Source organism: Sesamum indicum, linkage group LG3, assembly GCF_026168435.1.
Source record: "Sesamum indicum cultivar Baizhima isolate 11 linkage group LG3, ASM2616843v1, whole genome shotgun sequence".
In the NCBI taxonomy this organism is placed as follows: domain Eukaryota; kingdom Viridiplantae; phylum Streptophyta; class Magnoliopsida; order Lamiales; family Pedaliaceae; genus Sesamum; species Sesamum indicum.
This window is the reverse complement of record NC_142659.1, coordinates 30,512,151-30,525,678: the sequence shown is the minus strand read 5'-3', so window position 1 is coordinate 30,525,678 and position 13,528 is coordinate 30,512,151. Positions and strand designations below refer to the sequence as shown.

The window sequence follows — 13,528 nt, the reverse complement described above, 5'->3', positions numbered from 1 at the left end:
CCCATTAATGAATATGAGGCATTAAATGCCTAAATCAACCATACCACATTCTTACCCTATTATGTCTACAACTTATATAAGAAACACAAGGTGGGCCAAACAACCCCTAACCCTCCCTCCCAAAAATAAAAATAAAAATATATATGAGGAATTGAATATAAATTTAGAGATACATATATAATCATAAATCTTACAATTAATACCCAATTAATCTCTTTGGAAAATGACAACACTCCTCAACTGCTAAAATAAAATTCACTGGACAATTGGAAAAACGGGTGAGGGGTGGAAGATATAACGGGAAGGGCATATTAGTAAAGTGGGGGAGGGGGTTAGGTAAACATCAAAGGGCACCCCTCTAACATTTGTCTACATTTTGAGGTGAATGGTACGTAATTGATGATAATGATGATGATATGAGAAACAATACCATCACTTCACTACTCTCTCTCTCTCTCTCTCTCTCTCTCTATATATATATATATATATAAATGTATATATTATATTACTTATATATATCTTGGAATTCAAATTATTTTTACTACAGAGTAGTGTTTGTGTTTGTTTGGTCCATATTATTTACATTTATAGTCATATGAGATATATTTAAAGATAGAATAATATATAGAAAATTATATAACTTTACCATATACGTACATATTGTAGTCTTCCATCTTGATGCCACGTACGTACAGGGGGTCACATGCCACAACCAAGAAACACGACTTATGAGTAAATGCGCTGTAGAAAAAGGAAAAAGAAAAGTTGAGAATAAAGAAATTCCCTTTAAATTAATGATAAAGAGTATATATTACATTAATATTATAATTTCACTGATCAAGAAAAAGCTTCTACTCTGCATCATTATGTCCACTATTCAATGCACCAAAAACACACTAAATATTTGCTGATCCCCAAAACTATATTATTTTATTTTCATTTCATTTTCACAATGTAATTAGACATTAAATGAAATATTATTTTTTATAATGGTGAATTACTATGATTGAAAGTCAATAATTATAACAAATACTATATAGTTGAACAATGAATATTCACTGTTATTTCTATAAATAAGATCAAACACTACTTTAATTGTTTTTACCGTCTTTTATTTTATTATGACATCACTAGAACAATTATAAGATTTAATATGGTTAATTCTTCATGATTAATAACACATAATCGTAGCAAATAGTAATTGACTACTACCACGTGGTTGTTGGCCATACTTTTTGCGAGGGTGGCTAAAACATTAGCCATGACCAATAACTTTTTTATGGTATAAAAACTAGTTTTTTGCATCAAAATTATTAAAGAAACATGATAATTATAATTAAGTAAGCCAAATTAATGATGCAATTTAGCATGATTTGATGTCTTAAACAGTGCAGTAGACTTAAGTGGAATAGATTATTATTTGAGGTGGAATAAATTTTTAAAAGTGAATTTGAAGTTCATTTTTCAGTAATTTAATTACTTTCCCAACCATACTTAATTAATTGGACTACGAATTAGTGTTGGCTTTCTTTGGTATATTTATTTGATCACACTACTCATCTTCTTCTTCTTATTATTTTTTTTTAAATAAAGAGCGGTCAATTTCATCCATAAAGTGCAGTGTGAAAAAATTAAAATATTGTCCTAAAAAGGACTACCCAAATATTAATATATTTACCAAGCTGCATTATTTCATTTTATTATTTTCAGATGAGAATGTACAATAATAATAATAATAATTATTATTATTATTATTATTATTGGTGTTATTAATTAATTAAAGAAAAATAAATGGTATGAGTTGGAGGATGATGGAACGTCGCGTCAACATCTTTAAAATTGACAGTACAAATATCAATATTATTTAATTTACAGTATTAGGATTTTGGAGGGGTCGTAATTAAATTGGAATATGGACACAGTATCTCTTGTTTGATTGCATTTCAATAAAATATCTCATTTGCACATTCCCATCTGCACCATTACCTTTCTCCTTCTGTCCCTATAATTTAACTGCAAATTATTACCAACTCTAAATATTTATATTTGAGTTTGAATTCCATCAAATTAATTTTTTCTCTTTTTATGTGAATTTATTTCATTACTCTTAATTATATCGATATATATTGATCGAATCAATGTATTGTTCAATTTATCGAAATATTGATACAATTATGTATTTATTAATAAAAAAAATAATTATATAAGTTGTTTGTTTTAAAAAGTAAAAAGTGTGAATTATTTCTCGAAACCGTACTTTATGTAGTGATACATAATGCGAGTCCTACCACAATTTGTTCCACGAAACATGCACAACACCCGCGCCCGATTATAACTTATTCTACATACCTTTACATATTAAAAAAAGAAGGAAATAAACTTGTTAATTTATTTATTTTTAAAATAAAAACTCTTTTTCTATTTTTTAAAAGACCATGCTTATGGTTTTAATTTCCCTAATGGCCAAAAAAAATTAACCTCGTTTGTTGTGAGTGATGTGATCGTGAACTAAAACTTCTGGGCAGTAAATATAGTTTAATAATTAATTACTAACAAATTAATAGTATCTAACAAGAACTTTGAAATAAATTGAATTTTAGTGATGAGTATTTAGTCGATGTATTTTGTAATATAATTGATATTTTTATTAAAAACAAATTAAATTTCAGATAATTTAAGAAAAGTATATATCACACAACCCCATGTAAACTTGAAGGTTCAAGGTAAAGAGCTTTAAGGTTAAAAGTTGAGGTTCAAGAGCTTCAACATGTACGATATATCATGTTTTTGTACATAATATTTTTTCAACGTATTACGGTTTTTTTTTCTTGCTATGTTATTTTACGTCAGCCTGGTTGTTAGTTGAGTTAGTGGGGATTCCAAGTCTAGCTGTTAATTTGAGTAATATATCGATTCAACTAATATATCAATATAACTAAGTATAGTAACAAATTATACCGACTCAATCAATACATCAATATGAATAAGAACAACGACAAATTATAATAATTCAATAACTCTCATAAAGTGAGATTAATATTCACACATTCAGTAAAATTCGAATTTATTCATAAGAACTCAACATTAATGGGTGGACACAGAAATAATGGAAACAAGTTGAAAAAGGAGGCACTTTTGAGAGAGAAGCATTATAGAGTCTTTTTACAGCACAAAAAAAATGCTTATTAAGTTGCTTTAATTCATCCCATTTCTAAAAAGGGGGTCCTCTCTTTTTTACATTCCTTTCATCTATCTATTATTCCCACTAAAGTATCTAACCTTCCACATGCAAATTATCAACATTACACTATTATCATAATCATTAGCTTTCACATCCCACATACAAAAAATATAGGACTATGTATTTATTTAATTACACTATCTTTTTCCTTCAACTTATCAAAGTATATTACCATAGGAGCATATACTTACACGTGGACATATGAAATTCTCCGTATATATATAATTTTTAAATAACTTTGCCAAAAAATATTAGATGGGAAATCATTAATTAATTGATGTGCCCAACAACTATGATATGTATTGGAATTCAATAGCACTACAATAGTCGAAGGAGTTCCACAAAAATTTGAAGATCAAAGGAGGACTACTATGACAAACAAGAATTAATACTCTGATATTAAATCAATAATAGATTTGATGAAAGAATAATAAAAGAATTTAAAATAATGTAAGAATAATGGTGAAATAATTGACAAAATATAAAGATAAAATGAGAACAGTTATAATAAAAATCCTTCTGCTATCTAGTATTATTGAACTTCGATACGCATAAAATTAGTAAATTACATTAGCTAGGAGTGGTGAGATGGAGCAATATGAGTTGTCTAGTCCAAAATTTATGATGGGCCATGTAGAAAAAGTTACATGCACACAAAGGGTTTAATTGAACATGGTGGGCATGTGAATATTGGCATAAATCATGTGTCATCCATGTGGATTTAACCCCCTTTTCAATTTTATCTCCCATTAGCTAAGCACCCACACACAACTTGATTCTTGCACATTTTTATACATATTTTCTCCCTTTTTCTTGAGTGAGATTGTAATTTAATAGTGGCCATATATAAATAAGAGAAGGCAATTTACAATAAATTCTTTTTGTTCTTTGGGAGCCCACTTGCAAGAATGAGTGGTTCTACCCACATAGTCACCACACACACACACACTCTCTCTCTCTCTCTGTATATATATATATATACTATGCTACTAATTATTGAAATATATATCTCCATATCATGGTAATAATGCATGCATGTAAATTTTATTTCACCTTATTTAATTATCTTGTTATCCTATTTTACAAATTTAAATCAATCACACAATAATTGTTATAACTGGCTGTCGTATTGGTTCTATTTAATTGGATTTAGATTAATTCTTTTCATATATTAGTAGCATTGCAGTCGGTACATCTTGAATCTTTTATTTTCCTAACGAAGGACACCTGATTTTGACATTCACATATGTGAAAATGTATATGTATGTGGGTGTTTTTTTTTTATCTTTCTTATATCAAATAATATAATAAATCATTTTTTCTGACTTGGAAAAAAATAAAAATATTTTTAACTTTAAAAGAATAATTATTTTAACCCCTATTGGTTAATTTTAGTGTAGTTAATTGTAATTGACAAGTAAGTGAAACATAGTGTGATTAGGAAGGTATACCGCAGACAAGCATGTGCATTTACTTAATTGCACCATTAAGTGGGAAATCAAAAAGGCAGCTTCTTCCCAATTAAATAGCCAAAAAAGGAAAATTGATAAACTGTCCCTAAGTAGAGATTTAATGTGAAAACATGGGAGCATGTGAGAGTGCTACGTACTGTAATCATCATTCTAAACCACATCACATGCATGCTTATGTATCTGCACACAACCATCTCTTGTCTCTATAATTAACTTAATATAAAATCATACTTATCCCAAATTGACTTATTACTGATTTATTGCCAATCAAATAAATCTTTTCTGACGAAACTATCTTTATACACCTTTATAAACATAATTTGATCACAAGATTCATTTGATTTGTAATAAGTCAATAATGTGTCTATCTAAAGTCAATATGTATTTTCATTCATTCGGTGAATTAAACTAACGGATGGATCTATTTATTAGATAGAAATAAACATCAGAGGCAATATATAGATGCAGTTTTTCGAACTATAATAAATTTATATGTAATAACACCAAATTATCAGGGAATGACGGTATAATTATTCCTATTTTCTAAATGATAGTAGGAGAACAAAATTATTGATATGATTAATTAAACTTTAGAATATGAATGTATTGCATGATGTGGCTGAGTAAATTGTATCACACAGATTATAAGCTCGTCTATTAGAAGTAATTAATTACTTTATTAGACAACAACTTTAGATGCTAATTGTCTCACGATTAATAATATATATATAAGGTCTGTGTTGCATGAAGATAGACATGATCGTGCTATCTAGCTAGGGTTATATATTACGGGATTGTTAGGTAACAACGTATATACATTAGTTTTTGTCCGATAATTATTTATTTGAAGGTTTTTAAGTAATTTATGGCATTGCGCCTACTCGAATTATTGACCTATATTAAAACTTATAATAATTTATATATTAATTATCAAAATCAATTCGAATAAAAATAAAATCTCACCACCCATGTTTAATTATATGGCAAAGTTCAATGTTTTCAGAAACTCGATAATGCAAATCAATTATTATAAAGTCAATTATAAAATAGCAAGTGACAAAAATTATATTAATATTCTGTATTTTTAAATGATGAGATTAAACATTATTCTAAGAGTTTTTGTTTTATTTAATTGTTTAATTTTTGGGCAAAATTATAGAAGAATATAAAAAGTAGTACCTAACAAGAATGATGATGATGATTAAATGTAGAATTAGTGGACATGCGTGTGGCGAATACCATATTATAGCCACTCTTTTGGGATTATGATTAGACAAAGGATGGGGGGTGGGGGTGGGGGTGGGGGTTGAGGGCCTCACCCATGTGGATTGGAATAATAATTCAGAAATAGTTCGACATTGTATGTGTGTTTATTCATGCCTGCCAACTCTCCAATTTTTTTCTAATTAAATTATTTTTATACATCTTCGTATGTTAATGTATGTGACAAAATATATCTTTACGCTTATAATGATAGTATGCTCATAAAAATTTATTTGACGTGCAATAAATTAATAATGAGTCAATCGAATGTTAATATAGAATTTCATTCAATTTTTTTTTGTCATATAAGATCAGTAAATTTTGACTAATGAATGGATCTATTTATTGGATAGAAACAAACGTCAAGGGTATCAAATTTTAAATCATAAGGAGTCACAATGTAATTACATCAATTTTTTTTTTAAAAAAATGTGTAATTACTCCTTGAATAAAATATTAGATTGAAGCGAACACTTTGTTGTGCTTACCAAACAAATGAAAAAACAATCTATCTCGAAACAAGTTTCTTTCACTAAAACTCGTCGTGACATGGTCCAATTTGGTCACCCTTGTTTCAATTGTTTGGGGGAAAATGTTTCTACTGCCTAAATTCATCGAGAAAGTCTTTATTTTTTTTTTTTTTTAAGTGAATCGATTGCAATTATTTTATAAATTTTAATAATCAACTATGAAAAGAGTGTAAAAATGGAGGAGGAGATAATCATTCTTCTCTTGATTCGGAGAAAGAGAAGGTTAATTAAACCTGGAAAGTCCCATCAAATAAATATTATTTATTATTAAAATTTAATTTGATTGAAATCGGGGAGCGTTCATCGTAATTTCGTGCCTTTTGAATGCAATATTTGAAGTGATAAATGATTTGAATTCAAATAATAATTGAAGATAGATATAGATGTTTATACTTACAAGTAGTCAAGACAAGAGTTAAAATTAAAATTAAAAAAAAAAAGAAAAGATAAAAGAAAGGTACAGCCCCACACTCCCAAGTCCCATCATTATTGGCAAAAGAAACAAACATGAAAATATAAAGTGTGAAAAATAGGTTAGGAGTTGGAATTTTTGAAGAAAAAACGAAAAATGGGATGCTCAATTAAAACAGACAAACAAGTAAGTGGTGAGAGGCCCATGAAAAGGATGAATGGGAGTGTGTTGGGGTCCATATGCACCAAAGTAACAACCACTCTCAAAGCCCAAATTCAGAAAAACCAATTCTGTTATGAGCTGTGCACTGCACCATCAAATAGCCCACCAATGGGAATTCAATGTATTCTGTTTTTCTACTTGTCTCTATTTAAACATTGTTACTGATGTCGGAGTCGTGAGTCACAAATATGGGTAAGTTTTTCTTCGTCGTTGAATTGGAATAATTGACCACAACCACTATTTGCAAAATTTTAAGCCATTTGAAACTCTGCTAAATCGTTTCATTCAACTAAACTCATCTTTACACACTTGTCGTATATACAAGTATTTTTTTCTTAAACATAGAGTTAGTCTTGAACGGACAACCTACGACAGCAAAATTAGCGTCATCAATTCAAGAAAAAGATACAAATGACGAATGTGAATCTTTCATCAGCTAAATGCACTTGAATTGCTATACCACCAAGTACCACAGAAAATCGTTAAGAAAGATGTGCAAAAACAGAAGCCCGTGTCTGATACGGTAACAACCACAAATGACACAAGTTCCTCAACCGCACAAGTATTCCCTACAATATGTATAAAACTACAGTCAATGCTATGAATGATACAAGCATGATCATAAGCCAGAACTGAAACATATACACAAGAGAAACTGGTGTAATGCATCATCAAATATACCCCTCAATGGTTGATGGGGTTTGTCAAGAAAGGAGGAGTTTAATTGTTGTCGATGCCCATCTCCTTTCGTCTCAGCTCCAAAGCCATACGTTCATTCTCGAGTTTCATTCTCTCAATCTCCATCTTCATCATCTCTAATTCTCGATCCTTTTTCCGACAAAATCTCTGCCATTTGAACCTCTCTTTCTCCAGTTCCAACATTTGCAGGTCTATGTGTAGCCTTTGTTCTTCTAACTGAAGATTCCGATGACTCATCCACTGCTTCTGTAACATGGCGTTTGATTTTGGGCCATCGCCAGTAGCTTGGTTTGCATCAGAATCGGCATTTTCTGCCTGAAAATTGAAAGTTTTGTTGCAATCTACAGAATTCAAACAACTCCTGAAACTAAAATCCTCATGACCCTGACAGTGTTTCACCCTCTTTGCAGGGTTCCCAGGCAGTCCATATGCCCGGTGATCCCCAGGTAGGGCCTGATTATCCTCACTTTCACCATGGTCATCAAATTCAGCTTCTTGATCAACCTCATCGTTATCTTCATGCGGATGCCTTTTCACATCATTATCATCATGATCATCTCTACTCCTAAGAGCCAATTGCAAAGAACGCCGCAATTCAGGGTCAGGAGGCAGATGCAAACGGTTCCCATTATGGTAAGAACACATCTCTTCGTAGTGCAAATGCTTTGAGCTCAAAATTTTTCGAACCTCCTCCTTTGCTTTCTCAGAAATGTGATCCATCATATCTAGAAGTGCAGGATTCTCAACAACCTCGCACGAAGTTCCTCTCCCGAGGATCTCGTTCAGCCTCTTGTATCGTTTGTTGAGGTCGTTAAATTTATCCTCACATTGCTGAGGTGAAACGAAATGACCCCTTTCAGCCATGACCTTCGAGACAGATTTCCACTTCCCCTTTTTCTGTAAATTTGTATATTTCCTCCCTGAACCGCCCCCATGTTCAGCAGCTGCTTCCTCACTTATGTAAGAAACAGCAGTAATTAACAGCCTGACCATCGTGTCTGTCCACTTGACGCGTTGCCACATAGAAGCTTTCTTCCCTTTGCTTGGATCATTTCGACCATCTGCAACACCTTCCACAAAGCTTGGCTCATCCTCATCGCTCACCATTTTCCCTCTCTCCAGTTTATTATACTCAGCCACCGAAACAGTATGATCACAATCTCGACTGCTCCCCATTGTAAGGGGGAAATTCTCATGATTAAGCATCGATGATCCTTGTCTAGGATGAGAGTTAAGTTGTTGGTGATGATGAACTAAAATCGGGCCTTGCAAATCAAAACCTCCAAAAGAACCATCACCTTGCATCGTATTCCTCGAGGACAGATTTCCTTCCATAATCCCTTATAAAACAGCTTTAGATCAAACACAAAACACATTCACCTCAACCAATCAAATTGTGCACACACAACCCCAATCTTCACTCTGTGAAGACACTCTTTAGCAAGATCCTTAAAACCCCTAAATTCCAAGCTGTCTTACATCCTCAAAACCCATCTGTCCTTGCACACACAGCCTCATCTGTCCTCTCAATTCATCGCTATTCCTCAGAAACAACCACATAAGACTCCTAAACCACAATCCAAGACGCCTATGTCAAAATTCTAATCATCAACTCAGATCAACCCTTTCGCGAGTTTTTACAAATGGAAAGAACCCATAAAATATCATCCATTCATATACAAAAAGCAAATCTCCAATCACCAGAAATAACCAAACATACTCAATGTTTCGCCAAAATACCCCGAAAAAGCAGCAATCTTTACACCAAAATACAAGGGGGGGAAGAAAGAGTTGCACTTTATGGTCAAGAACTTACTTTAAAACTGAAGAAGCGCAAATCAAGATTGGAGTTTGCACTCAACCTGAAATGAAGGTCCAAAGGTGAAACCATTACATCCCAAAACCTCGGTGAAGCCTCTTATTGAACAAGAAACAATAAAAAGAAAATATGCTGGGTCGGACTCGGAGGTGGAGAATAAAATAATTATTAGGGAAAAATTGTTTAAGACAAATTGCAAAGGGGTGATGCAAAGTAGTGAAAAGGGTTGTTGAAGATGCAATGTATTAGGAGAAATGAGAATCCAATTATCCATGGGTCCACATGCCACATTTTTTCATATGAGACACACTACAAACACACGCATCTCCCACAAGAAAGGCTTATATTATATACATATATACACGTCAACAGCAAATAAAAGTATTGTATAGGTTGTACTATTACACTTTCTGCAACTTGTGAGGGACATAGTTGGTATATGGAACCTCACCTAATGTATATAGTTTTTGGGTCTGGAGGGAGGCGTATAAAATAGGACAAGTTGATGCTAAAGATCACAAATTGATGTGCTCTAATGAGGAAAGGATGAATAAATTTAGGAATATTATTAAATTTAGGCTAAAATGCATCAAAACTAATGTATTTTAAAAAGTTTGCTAAATTTTTTTTTTCTATTTTGAAAATAGGCTAAAAATCTATCTGTGTTTTCTTAAACTTAGTTTGATCGCCCATATCCCTTAAATCTAACTAATGATGTTAAGTTTTCACAAAATGACCGTTACACTCTAACTTAATATATATTATTTTTTATTTAATGACTAATGAATCTATATTGATTATATCATAGCCTTTAAATTTTATAAATAAATCTTAACTGTTGGATCTTAAATTTATAAAAAAAAATTAAAGATTCAAATTTTATTAATAAAAAATATAATTGTAAAAGAAATATTATTTTGAGAAAAATTAACACCAACCCCCCCACCCCACCCTGTTTCCTAACCACCCACCCCCCCCCCCCCCCGCCTCTGCTCTTCCCCGTCGATGGAGCCACGGCGACGTCACCCAAACCAAGAAAGGGGGTGACGGCGACTTCGTCACACACAACGAGCACGTGTAATGCACTTTCTGTTAATTACTATTGAAAGGGGTATTTTTTGCTGAGTTTTACAAAACATAGGGGGTTTTTAATCTATTTCAAAAATACAAGGAAGTTTTTAACTTTTTCAACAAAATACAGAAGGGTAAAATGCATTTTAGCCTTATATTTATTGTAAATTATAACGAGTTTTTATGAGATTTGACATATTTATGAATACACCCTCGTTGTTTAGAAAAATTATATAATTTTTTAATAAAGGTAAAATATTGTCAACTTTGTATTTTCTTTTTTTTAAAGAAAATCAAAATATATATGTATAAAAATGATCACGGAAAATGTGGATTGAAAATTTTGAAAAAAGTAAGTAAAATTATTAAATAGTTCATAAAGACATTTTGGTTAGTTCATTACAAACACAATGGATGAAACCTAATGAACATGAATTGATTAAGTTAGTTGTTGGACAATCATTAAAATAAAAAATATTAGTAATTTTTCGAATAAGAATAATTATTTAATCTCTATCAAAGACAATTGAGTATTTATAATTATGGCAAACTTTAGAAAAATTTATTATAATTTACTTTAAATTCAATATTTTTTTTATATTTTCCTCCCAGAACGTATACACCCAAAATTTAAATTTAAGATTAAAATCATCGATATTTGAACCATGTCAATAGAAACTAAATTTAGATTCAAGGTGTTGTTTGATTAAAAACAAGTTTTGTATATTATAACATGCTTTTAAAATTTTCTAAGATATTATTTTTTTTTATCTCAAATAAAATTTTTGAGTGTTTTAAATAAAAATAAAGCTACAAAATTCATGAGAAGGACCATAGTCATAATGATAATAATTTCACGTTCTTTTAGAAAAGTTGAAAGAGAAATCGCGATAACAAAGTAGCGATTCTGCTAAGAGGTACCGCGATTTATAGAGGGTTTTAGTAAAAGGGCGCCGAAGAGGTGCAGTGAAAAGCAAAGAAAGAAGAAAAATGGGGAGCGAAGAGGAGAGCGCAGTGAAGGAGCCATTGGACCTCATTCGTCTCAGCCTCGACGAACGCATCTACGTCAAGCTTCGTCACGATCGCGAGCTCCGTGGCAAGCTCCATGTCTGTCTGTTGCTCTCTCTGTCTCTCTTCTGTTAGTTTCTGTGCTTGTTGATATTATAAGGATATGTGTGGTGTTGTGGTTTATTTATGCTTAATTTGCGTGGAGATATGAAAATTGCGTTTTAATTGTTTACCGAACTGTAGTAATTTAGTGGTTGCGGAATGATGAGGTTAAGCAAAATTAGCTGTGCGGTTGATGAAGGATGGTCTGTGGGCGATTAGGGTTTGGGGAAGTTTTGTTCTTCTTGTTCATTGATCCTAGTTGAATATGTTGGGTTGATTGCTAGGTTTTCTTTTACCTTTTGTATTGTTTGTTTTTTGGTTATGATTTCTGATCCATAATTTTCTTTTCTTATTCCTCCATACTCGCAAGAATTTCACCATAAATACCACTTGGGTTTTAGATTTTAAGTTTAGTGATCAAGCTGAATTTTTTAAGCTGATAATTCTTAAAGTACTGTGGTTTCTACTAACTTGTGGTCTTCATTTTGCTCTTAACATACGAGCTATGATTGTCCATCTTTATGTAAAGATTGAGATGTGACTTTGCCGAACACCAACAGGCTGCAGCAACCTATTGTTTTTCCTACCTATCCACATAAGACTACTTTTCATAAAGGGTAGCTTTAAAATTCTTGTGATTGTTGATACATCCATCAAAATCCTGCCTGTTGCCCTCATGGCAATGCCTAAAAGACAGAGGATAAGTGTGATTGCGTTCCTGTCCCTTTTTCATTTTCTAGATTCTGAGTAGAAGTACGTGTGGGATTTGTTGCAAAAATAAATTAAAACTATTCCTTAGCACCACTTGTCTCTTGTAATGTGAATTTAGCAGGCTTATGATCAGCATTTGAATATGATCCTGGGTGATGTCGAAGAGATTATTACAACTATGGAGATCGATGATGAAACATACGAGGAAATTGTGAGGGTATGTTATTGTGTTACAGTATTCTTTTAACTTTTTGTAGTATCACCTAGGAACATGCAGAAGGGTAGACCATAGGCGCTGATAATCTTCTGGCTTAGATTTTCCATAACAGAACACAGCTAATACTATGACATGCCTGACCTACTATCCTGCTGAAGACAAAGCATCTTTTGTTATTACTTGGAGCTAGTTATTTAATTCACGTGCTAATTTTGCCATATTAACTATGTCATCTATACTCTGTATCTTGTTTCAAATTTCTAATGTTCATGGCCTTGCAGACTACAAGGCGTACAGTGCCATTTTTATTCGTCAGAGGGGATGGCGTGATATTGGTGTCACCTCCATTGAGAACAGCGATATAGAGTAAGAGGTCTAGGTTTCTAAAGGCTTATGGTTTTCTTCATTGTGTAACCTTAGAAAATTTGGTTGAACTTGTAGAATTGCCATGGATTTTCAATTATGAACAATGTTTAGTTATTTATTGTGTATGGGAATTGCGGTAGAAAATGCACAACCTTGTTGACTACTTCGTAGAGCGTGATTAACACTATTACCCCCACATCCATTTGTCGTTCTTTCCAGACAAAGGGATGTCTGTGCAGCTGTGCCATGTATTAGATGCACTTCAAGAAGAACAAGTGTTTTAGTACTCCAGTCTCATTATTTTGAGGAAAGACCATTTGAAGAATGACAGAATAGAAAAAGTACCAAGCAATTAGGCATAGGTGCCTGGGGAATTGTGTGGCCATCCTTTTTCC

General features: G+C 32.1%; 2 protein-coding genes across 3 annotated transcripts; one reads left to right on the top strand and one right to left on the bottom strand.

The window, feature by feature from the left end:
- Nucleotides 1-7,552: 7,552 nt before the first annotated feature.
- On the bottom strand, nt 7,553-9,949 carry LOC105159405 (uncharacterized). Its single transcript, XM_011076457.3, has one exon. The coding sequence runs from the start codon at nt 9,172-9,174 to the stop codon at nt 7,861-7,863; it is 1,314 nt and encodes a 437-aa protein (XP_011074759.1). The 5' UTR covers nt 9,175-9,949; the 3' UTR covers nt 7,553-7,860.
- Nucleotides 9,950-11,673: 1,724 nt separating this feature from the next.
- LOC105159404 (sm-like protein LSM3A) lies at nt 11,674-13,296 on the top strand. Of its 2 annotated transcripts, none has more exons than XM_088878319.1 (3): nt 11,674-11,836; nt 12,669-12,767; nt 13,049-13,296. In XM_088878319.1, exons 1-3 carry the CDS (start codon nt 11,720-11,722, stop codon nt 13,130-13,132), a joined length of 300 nt encoding a protein of 99 aa, XP_088734445.1. In that variant the 5' UTR covers nt 11,674-11,719; the 3' UTR covers nt 13,133-13,296. The 2 variants fall into 2 exon arrangements, with proteins under 2 accessions (XP_088734445.1, XP_011074758.1); XM_011076456.3 differs by having other exon boundaries at nt 11,677-11,836; nt 12,672-12,767.
- Nucleotides 13,297-13,528: the final 232 nt, after the last annotated feature.